The sequence below is a fragment of the Puntigrus tetrazona genome, chromosome 12 (genome assembly GCF_018831695.1).
Source record: "Puntigrus tetrazona isolate hp1 chromosome 12, ASM1883169v1, whole genome shotgun sequence".
Lineage (NCBI taxonomy): Eukaryota > Metazoa > Chordata > Actinopteri > Cypriniformes > Cyprinidae > Puntigrus > Puntigrus tetrazona.
Window position 1 is genome coordinate 20,014,023 of NC_056710.1, and position 12,998 is coordinate 20,027,020.

Sequence of the window (12,998 nt, forward strand, 5' to 3'; positions counted from 1 at the left end):
ATGGGGTCTGACATCATCTCCCGCAGCAGCACGTCGTCGGTGCAGTACCTGCAAGAAGAACGCCCTTTAGGTTTCCACTTTTAAAGAGAAACATGCAGATCTAGAAGGACGCACATGCTTAAAAAAAACGTTCACTGTACAATGTATTATCGGTGACCTATTCAATAAAACCACATGAAAAACTGATTTAAATACATTTAAATTACATTTTTAATAATTTGCAAAAAAAAGAAAGACATTTAATTAGACAGATGACTTTACAAAATACAATAAAATATACATTTTTCTTTTATTTAGTTTTTAGAATTTTTTTAAATACATATTTGATATTCCTTATTTAAAATAAAATATTGATGTTTTTTATCAGTATGTTTTGGCCATTTGATTAGACAAAATTCTGTAAAAAAACCTTTTTTTTGTTTATTCAAGATGTTTTACACATTAGAAATATTTATATAATAAAAAAAAAAAAATTTAAAAGGCATTTCTTTATAAAACAAAAACTAAAAGAAATTTTTGTCATCTGACGAGTTAATCATCAAGCATATTTAGAAAAGTAATAGTACACTTCCTAATAAATTACATCCCTTGAATATAAATATAATGAATATTATATATTCTTTTTTTTATAATAAACAAAGCATTGCATTAGGTAAAATCCACTAAAATCCAAACCAAAGCCAGACCTAAACCGCCACTGACCCATTTATAATAAAGCAAAAAGTAATTCAAACATTTCAGAAGATGAGACATTCCTCTCATACTCATAGCAGGACAAAGCAAAGCCCAAAACTAAAATATCACCATCTTGAAAACCGCGGTGAGCATTTCAGTGTGGTTTTTCACACGTCCGAGGGCCGCCTGCACCCGAGTCTCACACGGACCTGAGAATAGTATCGTTGGAGCAGCAGGTCTCCAGTGGGATGCTGTATCCAATCTCGTGACCGATGTTCACGTCCATCTCGTCTGCAACGCGGAGGGCCAAATCCACGGCCTGCCTCCTCTGGATCTGGCTGCACACCACCACACCGTGCTGGTACCGAGCAGACAGACAGAACTCGGCACACCACTGAGGGATCTGAACACACACACACACACACACACACACACACGATCAGAGACTGGATGCCTTTGGGAACACAATAACTATCAAACGAGATGATTTCAGGATCTTGAGGATGGCTTTCTCTGCAGGAGGTCCACATTGAGAGCCGTGCTCGACTTGTTTAACAGCTGCAGGTTTAGACCTTCAGACTGAGCAGTCTGGGAAAAACCCAAAAGCATCTGTCGGACAGGCAGGCCAGGTGAAGAGAACAGATGCATGGCTTCCTTTTTCCACTTAACACACGATGCACGCGCAAACTCTAATGTGCAAGATGCTAAATATGCATTAACGCCTGATATAGACAGATTCTACTTATCTATAACCTTTTAGACGATAAAACATAAAAACAAAACATGACTTTTTTTCTTTAAAAAAAAAAAAACATCCACAAAAATAGAGTAAAATAAGACATTTAATTAGATAATCAACAAATCAATATTATGTTGACCAATGAATATTAAATCGTACAAAAATTGTTGTTTGATTAAATGTCTTTATTTTTATTTTATTTTATTAAAAAAATTGTCTAACCAAATGATTTATTTTAAAAATGGATCCATGAAAAATATAAAGGATAGAGAAAAAATCAATTAAAATAAATTAAATTAAGTTTTTGATTTTTTAAATGAGTTTTTCACGCTCTTGATCAATATCCTGACAGTTTTCCAGTATCCTGACATTGTTGAATTGCAAAATTGCATAAGGTATTAAGATATTAAAGATATTTATATAATCGAGAAGAAAAAATATATGGATATTTCTGCTAGCATTTTTACATCAGTCAACACTTGAAATAATAATTATAATTTTTAATATTTTTAAGTAGTCTCCTGCTTGATACACAAGCAAATTTTTATGAAATATTTATTGAATATATTGTCCGCAACTCCATGACCCTTTAGAAATCAATCTACTATGATGATTCAGTAGTCTAAAATAATTCAATTGTCACTGGTGCTCTGTCATTAACATTACTGGCTCTTATTTGCATCAATATTAATATTATGGTTGAAACGGCAAAGCACAAGAAAATCTTAAAAAAAAAAATTGATTAAATAAATATATACTGTATATACACACACACACACACACACATATATATATATAGCTTTTTTTTTTTTTTTTTTTAAACAATAGCTGTACTCAAATGATATATAAATGAATCCGTGAGGCCTGAGCAAACCATCAGATGAATGCACTCTATTTGTTCGTAGGATTGAACACAATGGCTGCAGCTGACTCACAGCAAACATGATACAGAACTGATGACCTCACTTAAAATGACTAGTAAAGTGTATTTGCACAGATTTAAGACTTTCACGATCAGGCCACATGACCCCCCGGCGAAACTATCTATTATTGGGTTAGATTTCTAGAACGTCTGGAATCTGAATTGAACTAGACATTGAACTAGAATGAAATGGAGACAAATTAAAATAAGACCTTTGCAACAAGTCGTTGATGATAATTACAGTTCATTTGGGTCCACTACGAATCCAGCTCTTCCGAGACTTGTAGAACGGGCCTTTTCCTCAATTTTTTGAGTCAATGTATGTATTTAACTTTCATAAAGCCACAATAATAGAACAATACAGTAACTACCGACAACACAAAAGCGTGACGGGCATCAGTTTTGCTCAATAGCTTGCTGATTTCAATGAGGTGCTTGTCAATGGAAAGCAAAGCAAAAAGTTGAAGCTCTATCAAACTCTGAAGGCTTCATGGCAGCAAGGCCTTATGTTCCTCCTGGCTATTTTTAGTGCTTCTCCAGCATTATTAGAGAGCTGAAGTTAAAACAGATGCTATCATTATACTGTCTGAATATTCTCCTAAAATCTCAGCTTGTTGAGACAAATAAAATGCATATTCCAGATATGAACGAAATGGCATCTTCACAAACAGCAAAACTCTAGAAACAGTAGGTTTGAGTAGATAAAAAGCATGCATACGGTTCAAAAACTCACCTGCGTGCTTTTGCCAGTCTTTGTTGTGCCTGAGACTATAAGAATCTGATTGTTTTCCAGCAAAGTCACGAATTCATGTCTGTATTTCCAAACAGGCAGAGTTTTCCTCTCCTGCAGGAGTCTGTAGTATCTGGAGGAATATGGCAGTCCGTCAAACTGATTGAGCTCCAGGTCATCTCCAAACTCAAACAGATCATCGGATTCCTCCTCTCTCCTGAGTTCTCCTTCTGAGATCTCGCTGTTCTCGGCCATAACGAGCAGCTGCGCGCGTGGGATTATTGTAATAAGTTCATAAACTCGCTCCCGTGGAGACCGATCCGAAGCTCCGCTCCTCCGGACTCGGGCGTGTGTCCAAAACACCCTTTAAAACCTCCGTGAAGTTGGATATATGTTTGCGTGCTGGAAATCCCACGATACTGGGAACAGCTGCTCTGGCACTGCGCTCTCGTGTGCGCGCTCGGGACCGGAGCCGTGAACGCGTGCGCATGACGCGCTAGTTAATCCATAGACTTAAACAGGCTAGTTTACCTGTGTGGGTTAATCCAGTTATACATACATATGTATATGTATATGTATATATATATATATATATATATATATATATATATATATATATATATATATATATATATATATATATATATATATATATATATATATATATATGTGTGTGTGTGTGTGTATGTGTATATATATATATATATATACACATATACATATATATATATATATGTATACATGTATATATATATACATATATATATATATATATATATATATATATATATATATATATACATATATATATATATACACACACACACATATATATATATATATATATATATATATATATATATATATATATATATATATACACGTATATATATTTATACACATATATAACATTCGACACACTTCACCTGTATACGACAGCCGTTGCTATAGCAACAGCAGCGATTCTTCAGATCAAAACATTACGCATTCAGTTTGATCGATTTATTTATTGATTTTAGGGTTCACGCTACCAATGGACCCTGCAGGTAATACCCCCCTGACCCCATTTACTAGAGGACTTTCATTTGTAGTTTATACATGTGTGAGCTTATAATAAATATATGTTGAGAGCGTAAAGAGATTATCTAACTCCACATTGCTAGTCATTCTGGTATCGTTGCTGTTGAAGTGTTTAAGGCCGATCTGTCCGGCAGGTGAGCGGCAGAGGTCCGGGGTTCTGACCGTAGGACAGGTGAGTCATCACAGCATTGAGCTCACCTGGACACGGGAACACGGCACCAAGTGGACCGACCCGCCGGAAAACTGGACCTGCTTTATCCTGGAACAGAAGAACGGCAGACATGCATATAGAGAGATACATACGTGAATTACGCTACTCATCAAACTATTTATATCCACTATGTATGTGAACGTAAAGGTTTATTTTTTTTCACTTCGGATTAATTAGCCACATTCTGGCTAATTTAACTGAAAGCAGAGTAAACGGTAAACAGAGCTACAAATCAGAGTTTTTGATTGTAAAAAATTTAAATAATATGACATCAGGTAACAGTTTTAAATATCAAACCTTAGTATGAGTCTGTTTTAAAACTTAAAGCGAATGACGCCGGAAGTCGTGCCCACGCAAAACAAAGATGGACGCGCCCGCTCTTCCGTTACTTAAAAATAAGGTGGATATAAGACATTTAATGCATATCCCGTCACCTAAAAGAATAAGGCGGAAGTTGTTGCTTGGTTGTGAAAATCTTGCTGTGTTTAGTGGCTACAACACATGGTTCACGGTGGAGAATCTAGAACCGAAGACCACCTACACTTTCAGACTGAAGGTCATGTGGCCCTCTGGTCAGCAGCGCTATTACCCATCAGTCTCTGCTTCTACAGAAAGTAAGGACATAACATGACACAGGACAAGCCATTAAGTTACTGTATGATTTATGAGAATCAAATGATTTGTGCTGCACAGTTTGTTGTGACTGCAGTTATTCTGTTAAAATCTTAGTGTAAATAAATGCTTAATGTGATATTAAATATCGAGATAATAGAGTTTGACATTAAGTGTTGCAATCTCTCTCTGTATAGTTTATGTAAAACCTGCTTTAGGACTAGACTCTCAGATGGAAAATAAGTGTAATAAAATGTGAATAGTAATGGTGTGTGTTTGTGTGTTTTCCTCAGAGCAGCCCCTGAACGGGAGGAATCTTCACAATGCCGTCCTCAGGTGTGATGAGCTGGAGCTCTGTCGAGTGCTGCAGTCCATGTGAGACTCCTTCAGACTTCATTCAGCATTTATATCAATTTAGCTAACGAGTCAGTTTCACAAAACATTGATTTACTGTACAGTTTTCCTTACATTTTGACCGTTGTGATCCTTTTATCTTTGTAACACAGTTGCCTTCAGCGCTTCTGCTTTAATACAGACTGCGTGACTTGTATTTCTGTCGTGTGGACATTGCTTTGACAGTCACCTTTGATTAAAAAGTACTCTTAACTGTAATGTAGAAACAAGCATCTCCTGCAAAGCTGCTTTGAAAACACATCTTGAAAAGCATTATACAAATAAATGTGAATAAATCATTAAATCATCCGGTTCATACCAGTGTTATCAATGAAATACTACTGTACTTCATATTTTATTTGAAATTGTTATATATATACACACACACATTTTTTTCGTACATTTTTGCTCTGTCATATCGTAGGACACAGGGACAGTCCTATTTTAATTAGTCAGGTGCCCATATACTGTGCTTAGTTTTATTTATTATTATCATATCTGTTAAGTTAAACCAAATACAAATAAAATTATTTGATGTGTTTTGTTAGAAAAGTCACAGTGGATGTTCCTGACAAGCTGGACTTCACTCCTCTAATGGTGGCTGTGATGAAGGACTTTATTAGGTATCTATCTATCTATCTATCTATCTATCTATCTATCTATCTATCTATCTATCTATCTGTCTATCTATCTATCTGTCTATCTATCTATTTATCTATATGTCTATCTATCTGTATATCTATCTGTCTGTCTGTCTATTTATCTATCTATCTATCTATCTCTCTATGTCTGTCTATCTATCTATCTATCTATCTATCTATCTGTCTATCTATCTATCTATCTGTCTGTCTGACTGTCTATCTGTTTATCATCTCTCTGTCTGTCTGTCTGTCATGTCATGTGTTTTGTGTTCTAGTGGAGTTCATATTTTGGTCCGTCATGGAGCAGATGTCAACAGAAAAAACAACAGTGGCAAAGACAGGTTAGCTTTTCTTCCAGTGCTACCAGCTCTCTTAAACTCTTGTGGTGCGATTCAGGGACATCTTTCATCTACTAATACTAAAACCATGCGCTATACTGTATATATACTATATAGTATATGAGCGATACTACATTAACAACACTGGTGTGTGTGTGTGTGTGTGTGTGTGGTGAATCAGCCTGATGCTGGCGTGTTACCACGGGCACCTGGATGTGGTACAGTTCTTGCTCCGCTGCGGGGCGTCCCGGAGCTCTCGGGACAGATCGGGCTGCTGCGCCCTGCACTGGGCCACCGCTGGAGGACACCTGCCTGTCCTGCGCTATCTCATACAGGACGGGTGTGAGGTGAGAGGATGATGGACGCCAGTGGCAACTTTAGTTGTACCTGATTTACACCTGATAATGTCCTCGTGTGTCTCAGGTCGATGTGCGGGACGATGCCTCCTGGACGCCCCTCATGATCGTGTCAGTGATCACCGGAGACACAGCTGTAGCTTCACTGTTAATCAAAGCTGGTGCTGATGTTAATGTACAGGACCGAGACGGGAAAACACCACTGATGGTCAGAACTCAAACTGTGCATCTCAGCATGTAATAAACCGAGAGACAGAGAGAGAGAGAGAGAGAGAGAGAGAGAGAGAGAGAGACAGAGAGAGAGAGAGAGAGAGAGAGAGAGAGAGAGAGAGAGAGAGAGAGAGAGAGAGAGAGAGAGAGAGAGAGAAGAGAGAGAGAGAGAGAGAGAGAGAGAGACAGAGAGAGAGAGAGACAGAGAGAGAGAGAGAGAGAGAGAGAGACAGAGAGACAGAGAGAGAGAGAGAGAGAGAGAGAGAGAGAGAGAGAGAGAGAGAGAGAGAGAGAGAGAGAGAGAGAGAGAGAGAGAGAGAGAGAGAGAGAGAGAGAGAGAGAGAGAGAGAGAGAGAGAGAGAGACAGAGAGAGAGAGAGAGAGAGAGAGAGAGAGAGAGAGAGAGAGAGAGAGAGAGAGAGAGAGAGAGAGAGAGAGAGAGAGAGAGAGAGAGAGAGAGAGAGAGAGAGAGAGAGAGAGAGAGAGAGAGAGAGAGAGAGAGAGAGAGAGAGAGAGAGAGAGAGAGAGAGAGAGAGAGAGAGAGAGAGAGAGAGAGAGAGAGAGAGAGAGAGAGAGAGAGAGAGAGAGAGAGAGAGAGAGAGAGAGAGAGAGAGAGAGAGAGAGAGAGAGAGAGAGAGAGAGAGAGAGAGAGAGAGAGAGAGAGAGACAGAGAGAGAGAGAGAGAGAGAGAGAGAGAGAGAGAGAGAGAGAGAGAGAGAGAGAGAGAGAGAGAGAGAGAGAGAGAGAGAGAGAGAGAGAGAGAGAGAGAGAGAGAGAGAGAGAGAGAGAGAGAGACAGAGAGAGAGAGAGAGAGAGAGATTAAAAAATATTTAAAAACAAAAATATAATCTTTTGGATAATTGGATTTTTTTTACGTTAAAGTTACCAGTGTTTTAAAAATAATATTAAAAAAAGCTTAAATAAACTATGAATCTTAAATTAAAAATTTAATCTGAATAGAGACTTTTTAGGTTTTATGTAACATCAGAAACATCAATGAATAAAACCTATAAAAAAAATAATATTAGAAATAATGGATATAAAAAATTGTTTCTCCTGAATAAGACTTTCCTAGAATAAGACTCTCCTTTTTTGTAATGTCATTTTTTATTTAGTATATAAAATAAATTGTATATTTTAAGTTACAAGCATCAATGTGAGTGGGGAACTCATATATATTTATATGTGTTTGTGTATATAATGATATAATGAATGAGCGTCAAGGTGTTGATCTTGCAGGTGGCTGTGCTGAATAACTACAAGCATCTAGTACAAACCCTGCTGGAGAGAGGAGCCGACCCAAACATTCAGAACCAGGTCAGAACCTCCTGTAATCAGCACCAGACAGCAGTGAGATCAAAACCAGAGCAAGCGGAGACTTTTTCTTAAGATGTTTCAGTCGAGAAAAAAAAAATCTTAGCTCAGAGTCTTCATTTGATCATTATTCGCTGCTTTTTTGTCTGGAAAAAATAATTGACAAGAAGATTTCATTTGGGCTTTATCTTTCCCCAAGTCAGAAATTTCAGCTCTTTCTCATCAGAAGGCCAAACGATCTTTGCTATACACATTCGTAGTGTTTTTTTCATTTGTGTTTTATTTATTAGACTAAGTTAACGTCTGAGTTATGAAAGAGCAATAAAATCTTCACGTTGGCTTATTCTTTAACCATAAAGCACTTTTTTTTTATCCGTGTTTTAGGCTGGCGTTAACGCTGTTCAAATGGCGCACGCGTTTCAAAGGGAGGTAAAATAAATCCTGATACGACTCACGAGTCATCTCGACATGTGTATTTAGCTCTTTGATTATGCTTTTCATCTTTTCTTTCAGAATATCATCAGCCTGTTTGCGGATTAGGAGTGAGAGAAAAGAGACGAACCATGCGTCGGTTTCATAAACAACTTTACTAGCGCTGCCCTTTATTTGTGTGCTGCAGACATCAACGTACAGTATCTTATTTCACATTTTCTCGATTAATCAAAGAATTATCATAAAAAAAGCAGTTTACACCCGTGACACTGAAGAAAGTACATGAGCAGATTTACTGAGTGCGGGTACAACGTGAATCAAAGTGAAAAATAGTAAATAATAACTGATTAAAACAAGCAAGGCAGGTAACCTAGAGACACGTGATCATCGTATGATTAAGTCAGCGTCTAGATCCGAACAGTCTCTGCGCACTGTAATGCACTGTGTGGTTTAACACTGTAAAAAGGCAACGGGACACTCGCGATGGTCGCTCATACGATGAATGAAGAGGAATTTACAATGTAAACACTGAGATATAATGGCACTCATACGGCGTCAGAATAAAGGCCTGAAAGACCCACGTTTGAGAACGGAAATGGCTCAGTGGCAACAAATAATAAAGTCAGAAGACTCGGTCTTGAATAAAAACAAGGCCCGTTAGTCTCAGTGCCAAACATCGACCTGAAAAATGGACAGTCGGATCTGCCAGCTCTCTGTTTTCTTGTTAAAACACACTACCGCTCAAAACTTTTAATCGGCGAGGATGCATTCAGTTGATCCAAAGTGACAGTGAAAACATCGCTAAATGTTTCCAAAGATTTCTGTTTCGAATCACCGCTGATGACATTGATAATCGGAAATGATGACACTGAAGACTGGAGTAACGATGCTGAAAGATGTCGATTTGCGAATAAATAACATAAAAAAAGTATATTTTCTATTGTAATGATATTTGTGAATATTATGTTTTACTGTATATTATATGTATACTATATAATAATACAGTAAAAAATAATGTTTTTACTGTATGTTGCAGCCTTGGTGTACAAGAGTCTTTAAATGTTTGAGTAGTGGTGTGTTTATTTGTGATTTGTCTTTGTTTACAATATTTTCCATCATTGTGCATCAGACTGTCTACTTCTGTAGTCATTACGTAGTTTCGCATTGGAGGCAATTCACACAAAACTCTTTACTAACCCATCTAATCTGGGTAACGCTTAAAGCCTTTATGTATAATGCATTACAAAAAAATGTTCACTGTAATGCATGAACTAACCGTAGATTAAATGCATTCAAATATTTGTTTAAAAGGTTTGTTTGCTGTATGATTTGATGCATTATTTAATTAATGCATACTTTCTAAAGGAGTAAAAGTTAATAGATAAGTATTATAATTGCATACATAAAAACCGTGTATCCATGAGATCAAGCAGTGCATATTTAATGCAATAAAACAAATTTTATAATGTATTATATATATATATATATATATATATATAAGGCTTTAAGTGTTAGCCAAATTAGTTTTTGACCCTGTTGACAGTAATTCATGACCAAAAACTCTTTATTTCCAAATGTTTTTGTGCATATCCGATTATTTTAGTGCAGTGTGTTCATTTACCCTGACAAATCGCCCATGAACCTTTGCCAGTGATTCAAAACCACTGACCGCAGCGTGTTTGAGGGAGACCAGAGGGATTATGAGACTATTTAGAGAAGGATTCATGTGTCTGTTTTCATTAACCACAATCCACTTTTAATGCTCCATGTGGCAACGTTATTTGGGTCGATAAGAGAGAAAATACATGTAATTTGTTTAATCGTTTCCCCACAGTAACTATTTCTAAGTACATCTACGAGACTGCGGCTGCGTGACCATAAAATCAGGTCGTGATTTCCCGTCGGTAAAGGTCTTCTCAAAGCTGGGATCTCCTGAGCGAGCCGTCTATCTGAACATCTGACAGCTCACAGGAACACAACATCTGTGTCCGTCCTTTATCCTTACGAGCTTTGAAATCAACAAAAGCCGGACTCGGTGCCTATAATTTGTCGCAAATGTTTTCATGCTCACAAAAAAAACGAGACAAGACTTGTTTAGACATGTGAAATTCAGAACATTATTGGGCTGTACAGTATTGTACAGTAGTACATGTCCAGGTCATGTTTCACCTCAACGTTAAAAAGTAGTAGTAAGAAAGCCTGTTTTAAAAATGGTTGGCATTGTGATATTTTTTTACTGCAATACGGTAATGAAAATAATCCTGACTGGATGATGTTTGAATGAATGAATAAGTGAATTAATTTGATTGTTTGCAAAAACTAATTCAGAGAACGGAAAAGAAACTGAAACTTAGTTTTAACAATAAGATTTCTATGACAAAAATTAAGCACATTTTCCAATAAAAAACATAATAAAATAGAGAATAATAATTTAAGTTGCAATATTTTGAATAGAATTTGAAAAAAGTAACATGCCTGATTTTTTTTGTTTGTTTTAAATTCTAATTATATATGATGATTCTCGTTAGATTTTGTTTTGTTACTATACTGAAAATAAGTGATGAGAATCATAGATAGCCTAAAAAGCTAAATATTCAGATGTATTCAAATAATTAAAACATCAGTTGGTAATAAGCTTAATTGTCTTACAATTAAAAACCAAATACTTTTTAAAAATTAAGAATAAAAAAACGATTATTTTGTATATTTTTCTTTTGTTCCCTTTAATTTGGGATAAAATGTGACCTGGACATGTTATCGTGAGATTATTTTTATAAAGGTTTCTTCAACATCCCTTAAGTACCACTGCAACTGTAATCATGTATGTCTGAAAATACATAATTAAAATAGCCATAAAAATTGTTAAAAGCCCTTTTCAGAAACCAATTGACATCGCAGACACAGAACCGTCAACTCCCGATTCACGTTTTCATTTAAATCTGGTTTACAATCCAGTTTAGCGTCCACATGATGTGGTTCATGTTCACAGATAACACGTCTCTTCTTTATCTGCTGGTACACAGTCGAAAAATGTTAAAACAACAACAATAGCAACAACAACATAAGGACAATCAGGTAAACGTGGGCGAACCACCGATTGCTACGATTGAGAAAGTGTCAACCACAGTGCACTGTGCTCAAATAAATACGCTCGTAACCGACATAAATAACGCGTGACATGTACCTGAGCTTGGACTCATAGCACCGTTTAGAGGGAGAGCACCGCGCGGGGAGGGGGGGGGGTCAAAGGTCACTCCTCGCATCACCACGTGTCCCGCAGAGGTTCATAGTGCAAAAAGCGAGCGTCTCCAGGGACGAGATCCATTCTGTCCGGCTCTCAGCTGCTGAACTTCACTCCGGCTGCAAAGTGAGGCTTCGGCAGGGTGGGCGGCTGTTTAGGAGGAGGCCTGCAAGTCCAGTATTGGTTAATCAATAAAGCATCTATCCACTTAAAGGATAGCTGAAAATTTTGTCATCCTCGGGCCATTCAAGATGTAAATGTGTTTGACTTCTTAACGAAACTGATTTGGGAGAAACGTACATCACTTTCTCTCCAATGGATGCTCTGCAGTGAATGGGTGCCGTCAGAATGAGAGTCCAAGCAGCTGATAAAAACATCACAATAACCCACACCGCCCAGTCCATCAGTTAACATCTGGAGAAGCCAAAAGTGTTTTTTGTCAGAAAAAATCCATCATTTACATTTTTCTTTTTTTAACATTAAACCATCATTTCTGGTCATAATACCAGCGAAAAAGTCCATCTCCTGTTGTCTCTCGCATCAAAAAGCACCCATATATTTGTTTAGAGCTGTTATTATGGATTATATATTTGTATTTTTTTGGCCAGAAGCAATGTCTTAATGATGAATTTGTTTCTTATAAACATACAGCTTTTGGTTTCTCTGGATGTTAACTGATGGACTGGAGCGGTGTGGATTACTTTTGGATTATCGCAATGTTTCAGCTTCTTGGACTCATTCTGACGGCACCCATTCACTGTTGAGCAAGTGATAGAATACTACATTTCTCCAATTCTGATGAAGAACAAACTCATCCACATCCGAGATGGCTTGAGGGTGATGGCATTAGCAGAACATCTTAATTCCTTTAAAAGATTTGACGTATATCTGTACCTGCAGGGTTGTGGGTGAGGCGGAGCGGGTCGCAGGGCGGCTGGGGTCGGGATGGGTGCTGGAAGTCGCACGGCTGAAGGATTTCGAATCACCCGGAGGTTTCGACCCAGCGGGTCTGCGGGAAGAGGCTTCTGGGGTGGACTGGGCTTCTCGAATGCCTGTTAGAAATTTGATGAACTGTTTACACACTCAAAAATAAAGGTTCTTTATT

At 37.4% G+C, this 12,998-nt stretch overlaps 1 protein-coding gene and 2 pseudogenes across 1 annotated transcript; 1 reads left to right on the top strand and 2 right to left on the bottom strand.

Annotated features, from left to right (window-relative positions):
* LOC122355352 overlaps positions 1 to 3,530 on the bottom strand; it is an 11,406-nt pseudogene extending 7,876 nt beyond the window's left edge.
* A 1,142-nt stretch (positions 3,531 to 4,672) lies between these two features.
* On the top strand, positions 4,673 to 11,512 carry LOC122355153 (fibronectin type 3 and ankyrin repeat domains 1 protein-like). The gene is made up of 9 exons (XM_043253186.1): positions 4,673 to 4,971; positions 5,263 to 5,344; positions 5,911 to 5,985; positions 6,279 to 6,344; positions 6,523 to 6,688; positions 6,765 to 6,905; positions 8,146 to 8,223; positions 8,605 to 8,649; positions 8,734 to 11,512. The coding sequence occupies exons 1-9, from the start codon at positions 4,722 to 4,724 to the stop codon at positions 8,758 to 8,760; spliced, it is 930 nt and encodes a 309-aa protein (XP_043109121.1). The 5' UTR covers positions 4,673 to 4,721; the 3' UTR covers positions 8,761 to 11,512.
* Positions 11,513 to 11,538: 26 nt separating this feature from the next.
* LOC122355156 overlaps positions 11,539 to 12,998 on the bottom strand; it is a 98,281-nt pseudogene continuing 96,821 nt past the window's right edge.